Source organism: Loxodonta africana, chromosome 10 (genome assembly GCF_030014295.1).
Source record: "Loxodonta africana isolate mLoxAfr1 chromosome 10, mLoxAfr1.hap2, whole genome shotgun sequence".
Classification (NCBI taxonomy): Eukaryota; Metazoa; Chordata; class Mammalia; order Proboscidea; family Elephantidae; genus Loxodonta; species Loxodonta africana.
In genome coordinates, this window is record NC_087351.1 from 51,156,665 (window position 1) to 51,175,478 (window position 18,814).

General features: G+C 36.0%; 1 protein-coding gene across 3 annotated transcripts in view; it reads left to right on the plus strand.

Annotated features, from left to right (window-relative positions):
• The window catches only part of MIA2 (MIA SH3 domain ER export factor 2), a 117,535-nt gene that overhangs the window by 44,971 nt on the left and 53,750 nt on the right, over window positions 1-18,814 (plus strand). For all 3 annotated transcript variants that reach the window (XM_023546124.2, XM_010588605.3, XM_003408475.4), the window contains 4 exons: window positions 9,013-9,144; window positions 14,482-14,503; window positions 14,600-14,688; window positions 17,380-17,442. In XM_023546124.2, coding sequence (XP_023401892.1) covers window positions 9,013-9,144; window positions 14,482-14,503; window positions 14,600-14,688; window positions 17,380-17,442 — 306 coding nt within the window. The remainder of the gene's footprint in view (window positions 1-9,012; window positions 9,145-14,481; window positions 14,504-14,599; window positions 14,689-17,379; window positions 17,443-18,814) is intronic.

An 18,814-nucleotide genomic window follows, 5' to 3' on the forward strand; every position in this document is an offset into this window, starting at 1 on the left:
ATCCATACTGAAGGCTGTGGTCTTTGATCTTCATTAGTAAGTGCTTCAAGCCCTCTTCGCTTTCAGCAAGCAAGGTTGTGTCATCTGCATAATGCAGGTTGTTAATGAATCTTCTTCCAATTCTGATGCCCCGTTCTTCTTCATATAGTCCAGTTTCTCGGATTATCTGCCCAGCATACAGATTGAATAGGTATGGTGAAAGGATACAACCCTGACACACAGCTTTCCTGACTTTAAATCACTCTGTATCCCCTTGTTCTGTCTGAACAACTGCTTCTTGATCTACATACAGGTTCCTTATGAGCACTTGCCTGTTCTGGAATTCCCATTCTTCTCAGTGTTATCCATAATTTGTTATGATCCCCATAGTTGAATGCCTTTGCATAGTCAATAAAACACAGGTAAACCTCCTCCTGGTATTCTCTGCTTTCAGCCAGGATCCATCTGACATCAGCAATGATATCCCTGGTTCCATGTCCTCTTCTGAATCCGGCCTGAGTTTCTGGCAATTCCCTTTCAATATACTGCTGCAGCCGCTTTTGAATGATCCTTAGCAAAATTTTGCTTGCATGTGATATTAATGATACTGTTCTATAATTTCTGCATTTGGTTGGATCACCTTTCCTGGGAATAGGTGTAAATATGGATCTCTTCCAGTCAGTTGACCAGATAGCTATCTTCCAAATTTCTTGGTATAGACTAGTGAGCACCTCCAGCTCTGCATCCGTGTGTTGAAACATCTCAATTGATATTCCATCAATTCCTGGAGCCTTGTTTCCCGCCAGTGCCTTCAGTGCAGCTTGGACTTCTTCCTTCAGTACCATTGGTTCCTGATCATATGCCACCTCTTGAAATGGTTGAATGTCAACTAATTCCTTTTGATGTAATTATTCTTTTATTCATTCCATCTTCTTTTGATGCTTCCTGCGTCATTTAATATTTTCCCCATGGAATCCTTCACTATTGCAACTCGAGGCTTGAATTTTTTCTTCAGTACTTTCAGCTTGTTCAGGGTATTCTTTTAGAATTCTTTTTATTTCTGTAAGGTGCTGTAGGGGAAAAAACATCACAAAGTTTAGTAAAGCAAAAAGAAAGTTTTATTCGGCATGCATTCAAAAAGACAAAATTGGGAAGCGGACAAGCATGTTGCTAGAGCCATGTCTGCCCGAGTCCAAGGAAATATTACAGAATAAGCAAGAATGGGAAAATGGACGAGCATGCTGCCACAGCCATGTCTGCCCGAGTCCAGAGAATATTCCAGAATAGACAAGAATGGCAAAACGGACAAGCTTGCTGCCACAGCCATGTCTGCCTGAGTCCAGAGAATATTACAGAATAGGCAAGAATGGGAAAACAGATAAGCATGCTCCCACAGCCGTGTCTGTCTGAGTCCAGGGAACATTACAAGTCATCAGTTTATATTAACACGACAAATGGGCAAAACCATTGAAACCTTCACGTTTTCACAGGTTGGGGAGAAACTGTGATCCTACACTTCAAATTGTCTTTCTTAATAATCATTGGTATAGGTTTCAGCAATGATAGTCAGGAGGGTCTTCATCGGTCCAACAAATTTTCTATTTACTAAATGTTAATAGAAAAAGATAAGAGTGGAAAGTCTTTTGTGTTCTGGCTTATGTGAAAGATTCCCTAAAAGATATTTTCCAAGATTATTCTATCTGTTGTCTTTATCTCAAGGCCCAATTGATGTGTCCTTGTGAGCCCAGCTTTTTCTGGGTCACATTCTCTATGCTCAGGGACAGGGAAAAATGACTCCAATATTATTTCTGAAATCAAAGGTTGGTAGTAATGTCCTCTTTTTCATTTCTGATTTTAGTAATTTAAATTTCTCTCTGGTCATGTTAGGCAAAAGTTAGTCAATTTTGTTGATTTTTGTTGCCCTTTTCAGAAACCAACTCTTCGTTTTGCTGATTTTTCTCTAATCGTTTTTCTAGTCTCTATTTTGTTCATTTCTGTTTTAGTCTTTATTATTTTTTTCTCTTGCTGTGGGTTTATTTTGCTCTTCTTCTTCTATTTATTTAGGTAGAAGTTTAGGTTCTGGATTTGAGAGCTTCTTTTTTTTTTTTTAATAATTTTTATTGAGCTTTAAGTGAACGTTTACAAATTAAGTCAGTCTGTCACATATAAGCTTATATACATTTTACTCCATACTCCCACATACTCTCCCCCTAATGAGTCAGCCCGCTCTCTCCTTGCAGTCTCTCCTTTTGTGACAATTTTGCCAGTTTCTAACCCTCTCTACCCTCCTGTCTCCCCTCCAGACAGGAGATGCCAACACAGTCTCAAGTGTCCACCTGATATAATTGGCTCACTCTTCTTCAGCATCTCTCTCCTACCCACTGTCCAGCCCCTTTCATGTCTGATGAGTTGTCTTCGGGAATGGTTCCTGTCCTGTGCCAACAGAAGGTTTGGGGACCATGCCCGCTGGGCTTCCTCTAGTCACAGTCAGACCATTAAGTCTGGTCTTTTTATGAGAATTTGGGGTCTGCATCCCACTGCTCTCCTGCTCCCTCAGGGATTCTCTGTTGTGCTCCCTGTCAGGGCAGTCATCGGTTGTGGCCGGGCACCATCTAGTTCTTCTGGTCTCAGGATGATGAAAGTCTCTGGTTCATGTGGCCCTTTCTGTCTCTTGGGCTCTTAGTTGTCGTGTGACCTTGGTGTTCTTCATTCTCCTTTGCTCCAGGTGGGTTGAGACCAATTGATGCATCTTAGATGGTCGCTTGTTAGCGTTTAAGACCCCAGACGCCACATTTCAAAGTGGGATGCAGAATGTTTTCATAATAGAATTATTTTGCCAATTGACTTAGAAGTCCCCTTAGAGCATGGTTCCCAAACCCCCGCCCTTGCTCCGCTGACCTTTGAAGCATTCATTTTATCCCGGAAACTGCTTTTGGTCCAGTCCAATTGGGCTGACCTTCCATGTATTGAGTGTTGTCCTTCCCTTCACCTAAAGCAGTTCTTATCTACTAATTAATCAGTAAAAAACCCTCTCCCTCCCTCCCCCCCTCGTAACCACAAAAGTATGTGTTCTTCTCAGTTTATACTATTTCTCAAGATATTATAATAGTGGTCTTATACAATATTTGTCCTTTTGCCTCTGACTGATTTCGCTCAGCATAATGCCTTCCAGGTTCCTCCATGTTATGAAATGTTTCACAGATTCGTCACTGTTCTTTATCGATCTTTGCCCACTTCTTGATTGGGTTGTTTGTGTTTTCGTGGTTGAGTTTTAACAGAATCATATAGATTTTAGAGATCAGGTGCTGGTCGGAGATGTCATAGCTGAAAATTCTTTCCCAATCTGTAGGTGGTCTTTTTACTCTTTTGGTGAAGTCTTTTTTTTTTTTTTTTAGATGAGCATAGGTGTTTGATTTTTAGGAGCTCCCAGTTATCTGGTTTCTCTTCATCATTTTTGGTAATGTTTTGTATTCTGTTTATGCCTTGTATTAGGGCTCTTAATGTTGTCCCTATTTTTCCTTCCATGATCTTTATCATTTTAGTCTTTATGTTTACATCTTTGATCCACTTGTAGTTAGCTTTTGTGCATGGTGTGAGGTATGGGTCCTGTTTCATTTTTTAGCAAATGGATATCCAGTTATGCCAGCACCATTTGTTAAAAAGACTTTCTTTTCCCCAATTAACTGACACAGGGCTTTTGTCAAATATTAGCTGCTCATATGTGGATGGATTTATATCTGGGTTCTCAATTCTGTTCCATTGTCTATGTGCCTGTTGTTGTACCAGTACCAGGCTTTTTTGACTACTGTGGCTGTATAATAGGTTCTGAAATCAGGTAGAGTGAGGCCTCCCACTTTCTTCTTCTTTTTCAGTAATGCTTTACTTATCCGAGGCTTCTTTCCTTTCCATATGAAGTTGGTGATTTGTTTCTCCATCACATTAAAAAATGTCATGGGAATTTGGATCAGAAGTGCATTGTATGTATAGATGGCTTTTGGTAGAATAGACATTTTTACTATGTTAAGTCTTCCTATCCATGAGCAAGGTATGTTTTTCCACTTATGTAGGTCCTTTTGAGTTTCTTGCACTAGTACTTTGTAGTTTTGTTTGTATAGGTCTTTTACATCTTTGGTAAGATTTATTCCTAAGTATTTTATCTTCTTGGGGGCTACTGTGAATGGTATTGATTTGGTGATTTCCTCTTCGGTGTTCTTTTTGTTGATGTAGAGGAATCCACGTGATTTTTGTATGTTTATCTTATAACCTGAGACTCTGCCAAACTCTTCTATTAGTTTCAGTAGTTTTCTGGAGGATTCCTTAGGGTTTTCTGTGTATAAGATCATGTCATCTGCAAATACAGATAATTTTACTTCCTCCTTGCCAATCCGGATGCCCTTTATTTCTTTGTCTAGCCTAATTACTCTGGCTACGACTTCTAGCACAATGTTGAATAAGAGCAGTGATAAAGGGCATCCTTGTCTGGTCCCCGTTCTCAAGGGAAATGCTTTCAGGCTCTCTCCATTTAGAGTGATGTTGGCCATTGGCTTTGTATGCCCTTTATTATGTTGAGGAATTTTCCTTCAATTCCGATTTTGCTGAGAGTTTTTATCACAAATGGGTGTTGGACTTTGTCAGATGCCTTTTCTGCATCAATTGATAAGATCATGTGGTTTTTGTCTTTTGTTTTATTTATGTGATGGATTACATTAATGGTTTTTCTGATATTAAACCAGCCTTGCATACCTGGTATAAATCCCACTTGGTCGAGGTGGATTATTTTTTGATATGTTGTTGAATTCTATTGGCTAGAATTTTGTTGAGGATTTTTGCATCTGTGTTCATGAGGGATATAAGTCTGTAATTTTCTTTTTTTTGTGATGTCTTTACCTGGTTTTAGTATCAGGGATATGGTGGCTTCATACAATGAGTTAGGTAGTATTCCGTCATTTTCTATGCTTTGAAATACCTTTAGTAGTAGTGGTGTTAACTCTTCTCTGAAAGTTTGGTAGAACTCTGCAGTAAAGCCATCCGGGCCAGGGCTCTTTTTTGTTGGGAGTTTTTTGATTACCGTTTCAATCTCTTTTTTCGTTATGGGTCTATTTAGTTGTTCTACTTCTGATGGTGTTAGTTTAGGTAGGTAGTGTTTTTCTAGAGAGCTTCTTTTTTAATGGAGACATTTATACCTATACATTTCCCTCTGAGCTCTGCATTTGCTGTGTCCCATATTAGCATGTTGTATTTTCATTTTCATTCATCAGAAAAGTATTTTCTGATTTTCCTTATGAGTTTGTCTTTGATTCATTGGTTATTTAGGAATGTGTTTTTAATTTACACATATTTGCAAATTTTCTAAATTTCCTTTTTTAATAATTTCTAATTCTTTTTATTCCATTGTGTTTATATGATTTTAATCTTTTTAAAATTATCGAGACTTTTTTTGTGGTCTAATATATGGCCTATCTTGGAGAATGTCTGTGTGCACATGAGAAGAATGTGTATGCTGGTTTTTTGGGTGGAGCGTTCTGTAGATACTTGTTGGGTGTAGTTGGTATATAGTGTTCAACTTTTTGATTTCCTTACTGAGCTTCTGCCTAGCTGTTCTGTTACTGAAAGTAGAGTATTGAAGTCTTCAGCTATTATCATTGAATTCGTTATGTTTCAAATGTATGAGTTTTTGCTTCATGTATTTTGGCGCTCTGTTTTTAGGTGCATATAAGTTTATAATTGTTGCATTTTCTTGATGGATTGACCCTTTTGTCATTCTATAATGTCCTTCTTTGTCTCTAGTAACAGTTTTTGTCTTAAAGTCTATTTTGTCTGATATTAGTATAACCACTCCAGATCTCCTTTGATTAGTTTGCATAGAATATCTTTTTCCATGGTTTTATTTGTAACCTCTTTATATCGTTGAATCTACAGTGAGTCTCTTATATACACTGTATAGTTGGATCATTTTTTTTTAAATCCATTTTTGGCAGCCTTTTGATTTAATGGGAGTGCTTAATTTATTTACATTTAATGTAATTACTGGTAAAGAAGAAATTATTTCCGTCATTTTGCTTTTTATTTTCTTTATAACTTATGTCTTTGTTACTCAGTTCCTCCATTTCCTTCCTTCTTTTGTGTTAATACATGTTTTCTGGTGTACGTTATTAATTTTCTTGTTACTTTTTTTAATATATATTTTTGAGTTATTTTATTAAAGGTTGCCTTAGGGATTACAATTAACATCTTAATTTATAACAATCTAGTTTGGATTAATGCAACTTAAAAAAATTCTGCTCCTGTATAACTGCATTCTTCTCCCCTCCTTATGCTGTTAATATCATCCTTTACATCTTTATGTATTGTGTGACCATCAGCATAGATTTGTAATTTTTCCTATATGCAGTTAACTTTTAAGTTAGATAGATAAAAAGGAGTTACAAACCAAAAATACATTTATTACCCTCTTCTGATTTTATTTACTACTTTAACCTAAGCCAGAACGTAATTTTCGTCATAATTTCTTGTAATGCAGCTGAAGCAAGGCTGGAATATTTAAGTAAACCTTTGATAAATGTTTGTGATAATAAAAGAGAAGAGACCACAGATAGTAAAATACAGGTAGACAATAAGTTTTACATAATATACCTTGCTCTTCAGGGGCTGTAGACCCTGTCCTATTCAAGCACCTGACTTATTTTTATGTGTTGGGCATGATTTTAGCACCCATCACTACCTTCTTCAAAGTTTAGAGAGTATGATTGAGGTAGAAGTAGGAGTTTCTGCCAGCTTAAGATCAAACACTGGTCTTCTTTTTGAGGATTCCTGCCTTTTTTCTGGATGCTTGGCTTTGAAAATGACCACCCCCACATCAAGGGAAAACCACTTGCAGGAATTTTCCCTGTTTCCATAGAACATAAACTGTAGCAGATGATCCTGCTGTACAGTGACCCCTCCAGAACATCTGAGTAGATTTGTCTAATAACAAGTAATTATAAGCTCAGGATTGGAGTCACAGGTATGTGGGTTATTATAATGCTAATTTAAACCATGAAAATGGGTAAGATTAGTAAGGAGGGCAATGTAAAAAACAAAAAAAAGGTCCTGGAATAGGACTCATCAAAAATTTGGAGTTAGTTGATTGATGGATGGATGACTGTGTATTCCTTCCATCTTCTTTCGATGCTTCCTGCGTCGTTCAGTGTTCTGCCCATAGGATCCTTGAATATTGCAATGTGAGGCTTGAATGTTTTCTTCAGTTCTTTCAGCTTCAGAAATCCTAAGTGTGTTCTTCCCTTTTGGTTTTTTGACTCCAGGTCTTCACACGTTTCATTATAATATTGTACTTTTGTCTTTTCGAGCCACTCTTTGAAATCTTCTGTTTAGCTCTTTTACTTCATCATTTCTTCTGTTCACTTTAGCTTACTCTGTGTTCAAGAGCAAATTTCAGAGCCTCTTCTGACATACATTTTGGCCTTGTCTTTCTTTTCTCTCTTTTTAATGTCCTTTGACTTTCTTCATGTATGATGTCCTTGATGTCATTCCACAGATTGTCTGGTGTTTGGTCATTAGTGTGCAATAAATCAAATCTATTCTTGAGATGGTCTCTAAATTCAGGTAGGATATACTCAAGGTTTTACTTGTTTTAATTTTTGTCAGCTTCGAGTTGAACTTGTATATGAGCATCTGATGGTCTGTTCCTCAGTCAGCCGTTGGCCTTGTTCTGACTGATGATTTTGAGCTTCTCCATTGTCTCTTTCCACAGAAGTAGTCGATTTGATTCCTATGTATTCCATCCAGGGAGATCCATGTGTATAGTTGCTGTTCATGTTGTTGAAAAAAGGTATTTTCGATGAATAAGTTGTTGACCTTGCAAAATTCTATCATTCTTTCTCTGGCATTGTTTCCGTCATCAAGGCCATGTTTCCCAAGTACTGATCCTTGTTCTTTATTTCCATCTTTTGCGTTCCAGTCACCAGTAATTATCAATACATCTTGATTTCATGGTTGGTCAGTCTCAGACTGCAGAAGTTGGTAAAAATTTTCAATTCTTCATTTTTGGCACTAGTGTTTGGTGTGTAAATTTGAATAATAGCCATATTAATTGGCCTTCCTTGTAGTCATATGGATATTATCCTATCACTGACAGTGTTGTACTTAGGATTGATCTTAAAATGTTCTTTTTGACGATGAATATGATACCATCTGTCTTCAATTTGTCATACCCAGTATAGTTAACCATTTGTTGGTAGTTCTTAAAATGGCATTTTTCTTTTCTTTTCTTTTCTGCCTTGTTCCTTTCTATGTGAATGAGTAATATTTGGTGTCTGGTAACAAAGAACAGAATAAACCTTTTAAGTAAGAATGAGTTGACTTAGAGAAAGGAGCAGCTGCAAAAGCCTTAAGCTTAAGCTATATTGTGCTGAAAACCTGCTGAGGAGAAAAGTTATGTGGAAAGGCTGTGGTTAGAGGATCATGATCTTTGGAAGAGGACTAGTAGAAATAGTTACCCTTTATCGAGTGTCTGCCCTGCGTATTCAAACAGCATTATTTCCATTTATAGATAACAAAAGAGCCGCAAAGGTAGAGAGATTCAAATTCCAAACCTATCTCCTATCAACTATCCAGTGGTTTTCAAAAAAAAATTTTTTTTCAAAGCTGCAGAACCATTTTTATTTTTAACCCTTTGAGGAAATCTTGTACGAAGCCCTAATATGCTCTATAGATGAAACCTAAACCTGGACCTGAGGCCATTCTGCTTTTCTTTGGCCTTCTCTCTTCTCTTATATCCCCAAAGTTGTGAGGCAACTCCAAAGAACCCCAGATTGAAACTTAACTGCATTTCACTATGCTGCTATTCTTCATCCCATGGTGATAGTGGTTGAAAGTTGCTGGAAAAATATACTCAGGTATCTTCTCTTCGGTGGTCTGATAGTCCATTTCAGCAAAGGATGTTAATCGAGTTGACCACATAAACTTGTACCTATGTTTATAATTAACGCTTTTTATCAAAAGTGCGTTTAAAAAAAAATTGTCTTTGTCTTTAAGGTTGTGGCAGTGTTGCCTGAAGATATGAGACCAGGTCCTAATCCTTATGGTCTTCCATGGGAATTGGTGATAGGTGCAGCTATTTTTGGATTTTTTGCTGTTCTCTTGTTTTTGTGGAGAAGTTTTCGTTCGGTAAGTAACTAATGCTGTACTAAAAGAATATTCATTCTGAGTTGTCAGGTTGAATAAGTAAGATGGGAAACATTTTTAAGTAAACAAGCCATGTGTAGGTACTAGAAACTGAGTATGGATTCAGAAGAATTTTTTAAGTGTAAAAATTTAAAAGAATTTCTTTGTAGAAGTATTATACACCAGTACTAAAACCATACTTTCATTTCTTATTTATTTTTTTAGTGTGTTTGGTTTTAATTATGTACTAAGCATTTGTGATTGTACCACCTAACCTGGAATGTAAACACTGAATGTTACTTACGTTTAGATTGCCTTCCTCATTTCATCCTGCTGATGCCTTGTACTAGTAACCACTATTCTGGATATACAGTTATTTCTATGTCCCCCCTTTTTGTTTTACATAATTTTGTTATATCTGTATGTATTCCTCGGAAGTATAGTGTGCAGTTTAGTTGTTTTCAATTTTTAAAAAGGATATCATACTACATGTCATCTTTTGGAACTTTTTTTACTCCTTATATTGCTAAGATTCATCTGTATTTTTAGTTGAGGCTATAAGCTTTTTATTTTGACTGCTCATGTCCTAGCTGTCTGGAGTTAATTTTTCTGTCTGGTAAAGGTAAAGATTCAGAGTAATTTTTTCCCCCAACAAATAATCGTTTTTTCCAGCTTCATTTATTGAATAGTCTCTCCTTTCCCCACTTATCTGCCATGACACTTACTGGATTTAGAGTTCCACATACATGTGAGTCTTTTCAGTACTCTTTATTGTATTCCATTTGTTATTGAAAGCAGGTGCATGTATACCTTTTTATCTGCATTCGTTAGATTGAGCTTGCTAATTGACTAATTGTGGTGTTCAGATATTACATATTCTTGCTTCTCTTTTTGTGTGTGTTTCTTTGATCTATCAAGAATGAAGAGAAGTGGACTGAACTTCACTATAATGATGGATCCATCCATTTCTTTCTGTAGTTCTGTCAATTTTTGCTTTATATATTATGAAGATATTTTATTAGGTACCTCCATGTTTAGAATTGTTATATTTTCGTGAATTGAACCTTTTGTCAATAAAGAGTGACCCTTTGTATTTCTAATGATGCTTGTTTTCTTAAAGTCTCTTTTACCTGGTGTTAATACAGGCACACCAACTTTCTTTTGGGTAATATTTGATAAGTCTTTTCCATCCTTATACATTAGCCTTTCTGTGGTCTCCTACTTAATGTGTGTCTTTTATGAATTTTTTATATGACAATTTCTGTGTTTTCACTAGTGAGTTTAGTCTGTCTAGTTATGTTGTGATTATTGATGTATTTGGACTAGTTTCTTCTAGCTTAGTTTATTAATTTATTCTACCGTTTATATGTTTGTTTTAAATTCTTTTTAAATTGATAAGTAAATCTCTGCTAAGAAGACAAGAACACTCTCACTTCCCTTGGCCTCCTCGTTCACTTTTTTTTTTAATTGCGTTTTAAGTGAAAGTTTGCAGTTCAAGTTCTCATACAGATATTTATACACACATCGTTACATGGCCCTAGTTGCTCTCCCTATAATGTGACAGCACACTGCTTTCTACCCTGAATTTCCCATGTCCATTCAACCAGCTCTCGTCCCCTTTAGCCTTCTCATTTTGCCTCTGGATAGGAGCCACCCATTTAGTCTTATCTATCTGCTCGAGCTAAGAAGCACTCTCTTAACAAGTATCATTTTATGTCCCATAGTGCAGTCTAATCTTTATCTGAAGAGTTGGCTTTGGGAATGGTTTCAGTTCTGGGCTAACAAAGTCTGAGGGTCATGTCTTCCAAGGTCCCTCCAGTCCCAGTCAGACCATTAAGTCTGGTCTTCTACCAGAATTTGAATTCTGCACCCCACTTTTCTCCTGCTCTGTCAGGGACTCTCTGTTGTGTTCCCTGTCAGGGTGGTCATTGGTGGTAGCCAGGCACCATCTAGTTCTTCTGGTCTCTGGCTTATAGAGTTTGGTTTATGTGGCCCTTTCTGTCTCCTGGGATAATATTTTCCCTTTGTCTTTGGTGTTCTTCATTCTCCTTTGCTCCCGTGGGTTGGGACCAATTGATGTATCTTAGATGGCTGCTCACTAGCTTTTAAGACCCCAGATGCCACTCAACCAAAAGTGGGATGCAGAACATTTTCTTAATAAACTTTGTTATGCCAGTTGACCTAGGTGTCCCCTGAAACCATGGTCCCTAGACCCCCGCTCCTGCTACATAGTCCCTCAGAGTGTTTGGTTGTATTCAGGAAACTTCTTAGCTTTTGGTTTAGTCCAGCTGTGCTGACTTCCCCTGTATTGTGTGTTGTCATTCCCTTCACCTTAGATAATTCATGTCCTCTTTCACGTTCCACCTCTCAACATGTTAGTATAATCTAGAATTTTAGTTCTGAATTATTAAAGATATATTTCAGTTATCTATATTCTTAATTTTCTCCCCTACTCAACTCCCACAACGACAAATATTACCAAGGTATTTGATCTCCCTTAATGGACAAATGTCTTTCAGGGTCTCTTGGATTGATTTCTTCTCATATTTGAATACTTATTTCAGGATTGTTTTAGTGTGGGTCTTTTTGTGGCAAAGCTTCTGAGACTTTACTTTGAAAGCTTGAGGATGTTTGGATTAAGTCCTCACACTAGAATGGTAATTTTTCCAGATATAAGCATTCTAGGTCTAAGTTCTACCCTTTCAGCACTTGAAAACATTACTGTCTTGTCATTTTTGCATCTAATGTTACTATTGAAAAGTCTAATGTCAATGTGATTCTTATTAATTTTTTCAAAAAATATAGATGTTTTTGGTAAAAGTTTACGTAACAAATTAGGTTTCCATTTGACAATTTCCACACAAATTATTCAGTGACATTAGTTACATTTATCACAATCTGTCAACATTCTCTGTTTCTTTTTTGAACAGTTTCTACATGTACAATTTGGTGCCATTGATTACATTCTTCAAGTTGTGCAACCATTCTCACCTTCTTTTTCTGAGTTGTCCCTCCCTCATTAACATAAACTCACTTCTCTCTGAGGTTCCTGTCTAATCTCTTGAGTTGCTGTTATCAATTTGATCCCATATAGACAGTTCTTAAAAGAGCATAATGCTCAAGGTAGATATTTTTTCTAGTTAAGCTAAACTGTTGTTTGGTTTTAAGAAAACTTCAGGGGATATTTCTGATTTAAGGTTTAAAGATTATCTCAGGGCAGGGCAGTAGTTTTCAGGGGTTTATCTACTCTCCATGGCTCTAGGAATTCTGGATTTGATAAAAAGTGGAAATTCTGTTCTGCATTTTCCCCCTTTTGATCAGGATTCGTCTGTGGAATTTTTGATCAAAATGTTTAGTTCTTCTGATCTCATGACAAAGGAGGCAGTTGTTCATGGAGGCAATTAGCCACAAATTCCATATCCTCCTCCTATTCCTAACTCTCCCTCTTCCTCTATCGTTCCAGGTGAATAGATACCAATTGTGTCTTGAATGGCTGCTTGCAAACTTTTAGACACTACTCAACGTAGTAGGAGGTAGAACAGAAGCACTAAATGTGTTATTAGGCCTGTTAACTGTAATATCCCATGAAATCATAACCTCCAAACCAAGGAACCAAATCCCATGAGGTGTTTGGTTGTACATAAGCAGCTGTAGCAGCTACTCTTTAAAAAAATTTTTTTTGTCATTGTAAATATTTCTATCACAGAACTTTTGTCATTTCAACTTTTTGTAGGTGTATAACTTGCCCACAGCAGTTATATATATTAATTGGCTGTGCAGTCCCTACCCTTAATCAGTGCAGTTTTTCTATCACCATTAACCCTCTTTTCCTCCTCCTTCCCACCCCTTGTAACTACTAATGAACTTTGGTCTGTATGCATTCTCCTTTCCTTGTCTTTTTATATAAGTGATGTCACACAATATTTGCCCTTTTGTGATTGGTTTGTTTCACTCAGCATAATGTCAAGCTCCATCCATACTGTAGCATGTATCAAGACTTCATTTCTCCTTCTGGCTGAGTAGTATTCCATTGTATATGTATACCACATCTTGTTTATCTATTCATCTGTTGATCTACATTTATGTTGTTTCCACCTTTTGGCTCTTGTGAATAGTGCTGCAATGAGCATTGGTGTACAAGTCTCTTTTTGAGTCTCTGCTTTCAAGCCTTTTGGGTATATACTTAGGAGTGGACTTACTGGATCATATGGTAATTCTATTTTGAGTTTTTTGAGGAGATTCTTACTCTTTTTTTTTATTGTACTCTAGTTAAAGGTTTACAGAACACAAACTAGTTTCTCATCAAACAGTTAGTGTACACGTTATTCTACAACATTGGTTAACAACCCCACGACATGTCAATACTCTCTCTTCTCAAACCTGGGTTCCCTATTACCAGCTTTATTGTTCCCTCCTGCCTTCTAGTCCCTGTCCCAGGGCTGGTGTACCCCTTTAGTCTTGTTTTGTTCCATGGGCCTGTTCAATCTTTGGCAGTTCTTATTTTTAAGTGGTCTATTCTGTATGGAATCTTTAAATTTTATGTTCTTATTTCAGTGTAATGTATCTGGGTATGAATTTTTTTCTTACAATTTTTTCTTTGGAATTCTCTGGAATCTTTTTTTTTTTTTTATTTATAATTATGGGACATTTCTTCTCCATTTTTAGATCATTTTTCAGATGTTGGCCCTTTTAACCTCCTTACTTTGATTTTTCAATTTCTTTACAGTTTGTTATTTTTTGAGAGAGTTCCTCTATCTGAAGTTTCAGTTCACTCATGTACTCTTCACGTGTATCCATTCTATTCTATGTCATTTAAATTTTTTCTCTTCTAATTTTTCTCTTATACATATACTACAATTTTTTTTTAACTTAATACTTTCTTATGTTTATATTACCTTAACCCTTAAGAGTGATCCTCTTATACATGGACTTTTTTTTCCTTTATTATTGAGATTAAAGAAGAAAAAGGCGTGGTTTACTTCTTTATAGTCAGTATAGATCTATGGTAACATTTTTCAAACTCTGTTACTTTGGAGGGAGATACTAATAGGGGCTTCCTGTAATGGTTTTAGGATCGAATATGTTTGGGGAACCATGAATTAAATGAAATTAAACAGGTTTCTTTATGGTAGGGTTATATGAGAGCTTTTGATACGCTAATGACAATGAATCTTCAATAGGGAGGCTTTAATATGTAGCCTATTTTTCTCATTGGAAAGAACATTTTTGGCTAACTTGTAAAAACACATCTGTTGTTTTTAAGTTGACAGTAGAAGATAAGTTAAATTTACTTAAATGTAAATTTATTTTAATACAATTTTTGTTAAAATTTTTTTGTAGGTTAGAAGCCGACTTTATTTGGGTAAGCCCTTTTTTCTCTTTTAGATGTAATCATTATTGCTTATAATTTTAAAACTTAAAAATAATTTACACATGATAATATTGGCTTTCTTTTTAGGTAGAGAGAAAAAGCTTGCTTTAAAACTTTCTGCACTAATTGAAGAAAAATGTAAACTACTTGAAAAATTTAGCCTTGTTCAAAAAGAGGTAAGACATTTTTGCAAATGTTAAGATTTATGTTAGATTCAGAAGACTTATACTTCTCATTGTAGGTATTTCTTTGTAATTAACACTTTGTTTACAGAACATGGAGTTAGTTGCTCCTCATCTTCAATACTTAATATTACAAATCTTATTAATTTTAACCCTTGTGGTCAGTGCATAGTGGTTTCTCATTGTGATTTCAGTTTGCATTTCTCTGACAAATGAGGTTAAGCACCAGATTTCTTTTGTGAAGTTGCCTATTCAAGTGTTCTTTATATTTTTTGAGACATAGTTATCTGTCTTTTTTCGTTTTTGATATGTAGAGTTTTTTTTCCCCTGTGTTTTGGATATGAGTCTTTTATCTGATGTATGTATCGAAAATAGCTTTGTCCACTCAGTGGCTTGCCTTTTTACTTCAAATGGTATCTTTTGGTAAGCAGAAATTCTTGTTTTTAAAGTAGTTCAGTTTGTCATTCTTTTCTTTCTAACTGTCATTTGGTTTCTTTTTAAGAAATTTTTGCCTACCCAAGGATATGAAGATATTCTCTTATTTTTTAGATACATTGTTTTACTTTTTTCATTCTGTAATTGATCTGGAATCGAATTTAGGGAGTCAAGATTATTTTTTTTTCATATGGATATCCAATTAACTAGTACCATTTATTGAAAAGACCATCTTTTCCCTATTGCACTGCAGTGTCATCTTCTTCAGTGAAATTAAACGGATACCTTTATGGCAGGGTTATTTCAGAGCTTTTAATATGCTAATGACAGTGTGAATCTTCAGTAGGGAGACCTTAATATGTAGCATATTTTTCATTGTCAAAAGCAAGTGACCAAATATATATGAGTCTGTGTCTGGAATACCTTTGTTCTATTGGTCTTTTATTTTATTCTTACACCAATACCATGTTTTCTTATTTACTAGAGTTTTATAACAAGTTTAGTTATCTGACATTGTAAACCTCCAGCTATGTTCTTTAAGATTTTCTTGGCTGTCTTGGTACTTTGCCTGTCCCTGTACATTTTGAATCAGTTTATCAGTTTAGACACACAACTTACTAGGAGTTTGATAGGGATTGTATTAAATATATAGATCAATTTCGAGAGAATGGACTTACAGTATTGAATTCTTATCCATGGTCTGTGATATATCCCTCTATTTAGTGTCTTTTTAAAATTCTCTCAGTGCTGTTTTATGCTTTTTTTTTGTACACCTTTTCTTAGATTTTTCCCAGGTATCTGATGTTTTTTGAAACTATTGTAACTAGTATTTTTTTTTAAGAGCTTTGTTGAGATATAATTCACATACCTTACAATTTGCTCATTTAAGGTATGCAAATCAATGGCTTTTAGTACATTCACAGAGTTGTGTGTCTATCACTGCAGTCAGTTTTAGAACATTTTCATTAACCCAAAAAGAAACTCTGTACTCCTTGGCCATCATCTTTAAAGCTCCCAGTCCCCTTCTATCTCCTATAGGCTGCCAACATTCCTTGACTGATAGCTGTATCGTTCCAGTCTCTGCTTCTGTAGTCACATTGCCTTCCTTCCTGCCTTTGATCCTTCTGCCTCCCTTTTATCAGGATCTTTGTGATTACATTGGGCCTACCAGGGTGATTCAGGATATTCTCCCCATATCTAGATTTTTAATTTAACCACACCTGTGCATTCCAGGGATTAGGACATAGGGATCTTTATGTGTCATTATCCAGCCCATCACAGGGGTCCATCTATCGTCTGGGCTACATGGCTTATCCTAGTTAGCTGGCCCTGAACTCTAATTTTTGTCTTCTCAGTCCTGAGTCTCTAGAAACCTCTACTCAGCTTCTTATCCTATCAACCTCAACTTTCAGGGGGAAAGGAAATGTCAGTGCTGAAGTTGCCTTTTTGGGGATTTCCTCTTCTCATAAATGCTCGCTGCTTTCATGGTTCTCTGAGGCCTTCTTACAGATCTTTTTTTTTATTTATTTCTTTATTCTGGTATTTTGTCCAGCTTTTTTTCTTGTTCTCAGAGGGAGGGTTGATCCAGAACAACTTAGTCTTCCATTTAATCACTGTTTTTAAAAGCCCTGAATTAAGTACATTTTGTCAAATTTTATAGCATTATATGTTTAATTGTACCTATGTTCGTTGATGGTTATTCTCTTTATCTTTTAAAGACTTTGTGTTTCCTACTTATTGTACAGTTTGAATTAGAATTGAAAATTCCTGATGGCCAGTGGCTATACATTTCTCTAATGAATAAGTTTAAAGAAGAAGTTTACTTGTTAGAGAGGATAATAGACGTCAAAACTTACATAAAAATTTATTTTTGATTAAACCTTTGGATAATCGTTAGCACAACCTAAACTTTAGAATTTTTACCTCCTTTTAGAAGGCAAAGAATGCTGATATGAATTATAGTCCTGTGTTCTCTGAGAAGCAGACTTTGGGCAACTCCTTTAGTCTTAACGATGAAGTTCTGCCATTTGTTGTCCGAGCTAGTGGATTGAGAAGGGTTAGCTGTTCTGGCTTTGTTTGCTATACTGATAGGATTTGAAGAACTTTGGGCTGTGTCTTAGAGCTGATAAAAAAATCCAGGTAAATTTAACGTAAATGTGGAAGTGGATTCTCTGTGCTTCTTAGGCACCTATCGAGATAAATTTGTAATAAAGTTTTAGAAGTTTCACTTACAGTGTTGCTTTGTTTCAGTATGAAAGCTTAGAGTCATCTTTAAAGGATGAGAAGGAGCCAACAGAAGTACACAGTTTGGAGGTAAAAACAAATGGTATAATTCAAAAAAGCTGGGGGAAAGGTTCTTAATAAATAAAAAACTTACATTGTCTCAAAACTGAGTATTTCAAAGAAAATGTGAAAGAATGTCTTTGGGTGTTAATACTTTAAGAAAAAAGTTAAGTATTGGAAATAGAACATTACTAGATAGCAGAAAATATTTAAAAAATTTGAGCTTTCATTACTGACTTGTTTGAGTGAGGCACATTCAGTTCTCTGGGGTTTGTAGCTACATAGAAACTCTTCTTTCTTTATTCCTGGGCAATGCATTAAGGTTACCATTCTTTTTTGTGACTCAGTTTGAATAAATAGGATTCATTTAAAAAAATTTAGGAATAGCTGACAACAGTAGATTATGTAAATTTTCTTAGTACTTGTCTTTACCTTACTGTCAGGAGCTGACTGGCATTAGAACAAAAGGTTTACAGTGTGAGCGGTGGTATGCTGGTAAATGTTTAACAGCTGGCTGTCTGAAAAGCAAAGGCCTTTACTTGTAGCATTTGCCAAGTTCCGTGGTGTAAATACCATTGCTGATTTCAAGCTGTTAACGTGGTGTCACTGAATGCAGACTTTGGAAAAGACGTGTACAATTGGCTCTCCTGAGCCAGGTATGATTTCGTTCCTGCATACTACTAATTTTAAGGAAGGAAAGCATGGTAATTTGTAATTTAGCCAAAATAAGACAGATTAGGGTAAGTGATGGGAGTACCTTACACTGTTTAGATATGAAAGTGTTGTAAAAAGCATAGTGATGACAAAAGATAGCCTGCAACTGCTAATGTTAAAGTAGAAAACAGTGGACCTTGTACCTTTGGTGTATATGTTCAGTCCAGCCTGGCAGTTCTCAATCACCGATGCCTGCAGTCATCAGAACGTCTGTGTATCATGATCCAGAATTTTCTAGTACAGTCCAAAGGAAGTTATATATTGGATTCCAAATAAAATAAATTCCTTAGTCTTTTCTTTCTTCATTTGTTATCTACTAATATCCTCAAGAATGTCTTAAAATTGTTATATTTTATTCGTTGACCCTCTGTTTTAACTACTATTCCAGTAGTAATTTATTGCTGTTTGACAACTCAGAAGATTCATAGAAGGCATTTGACATGCTGACAGAGGAGCAAAAAATGAGTAGCAAAGACACTTGGTGGCATTGTGGATAAAATAAGACATACCAATTTATTGTCAAGGCATTGAATGTACATGTCCCAGCAGTAAAATTCTCTGGAGGCGACATCATGCTTGGTAGGGTGGAGGGTCAGCAAAAAAGAGAAAGACTCTCAATGAGATGGATTGACACAGTGGCTGCAGCCATGGGCTCAGGCATAGTGGGGATTGTGGGGATGGGCACAGG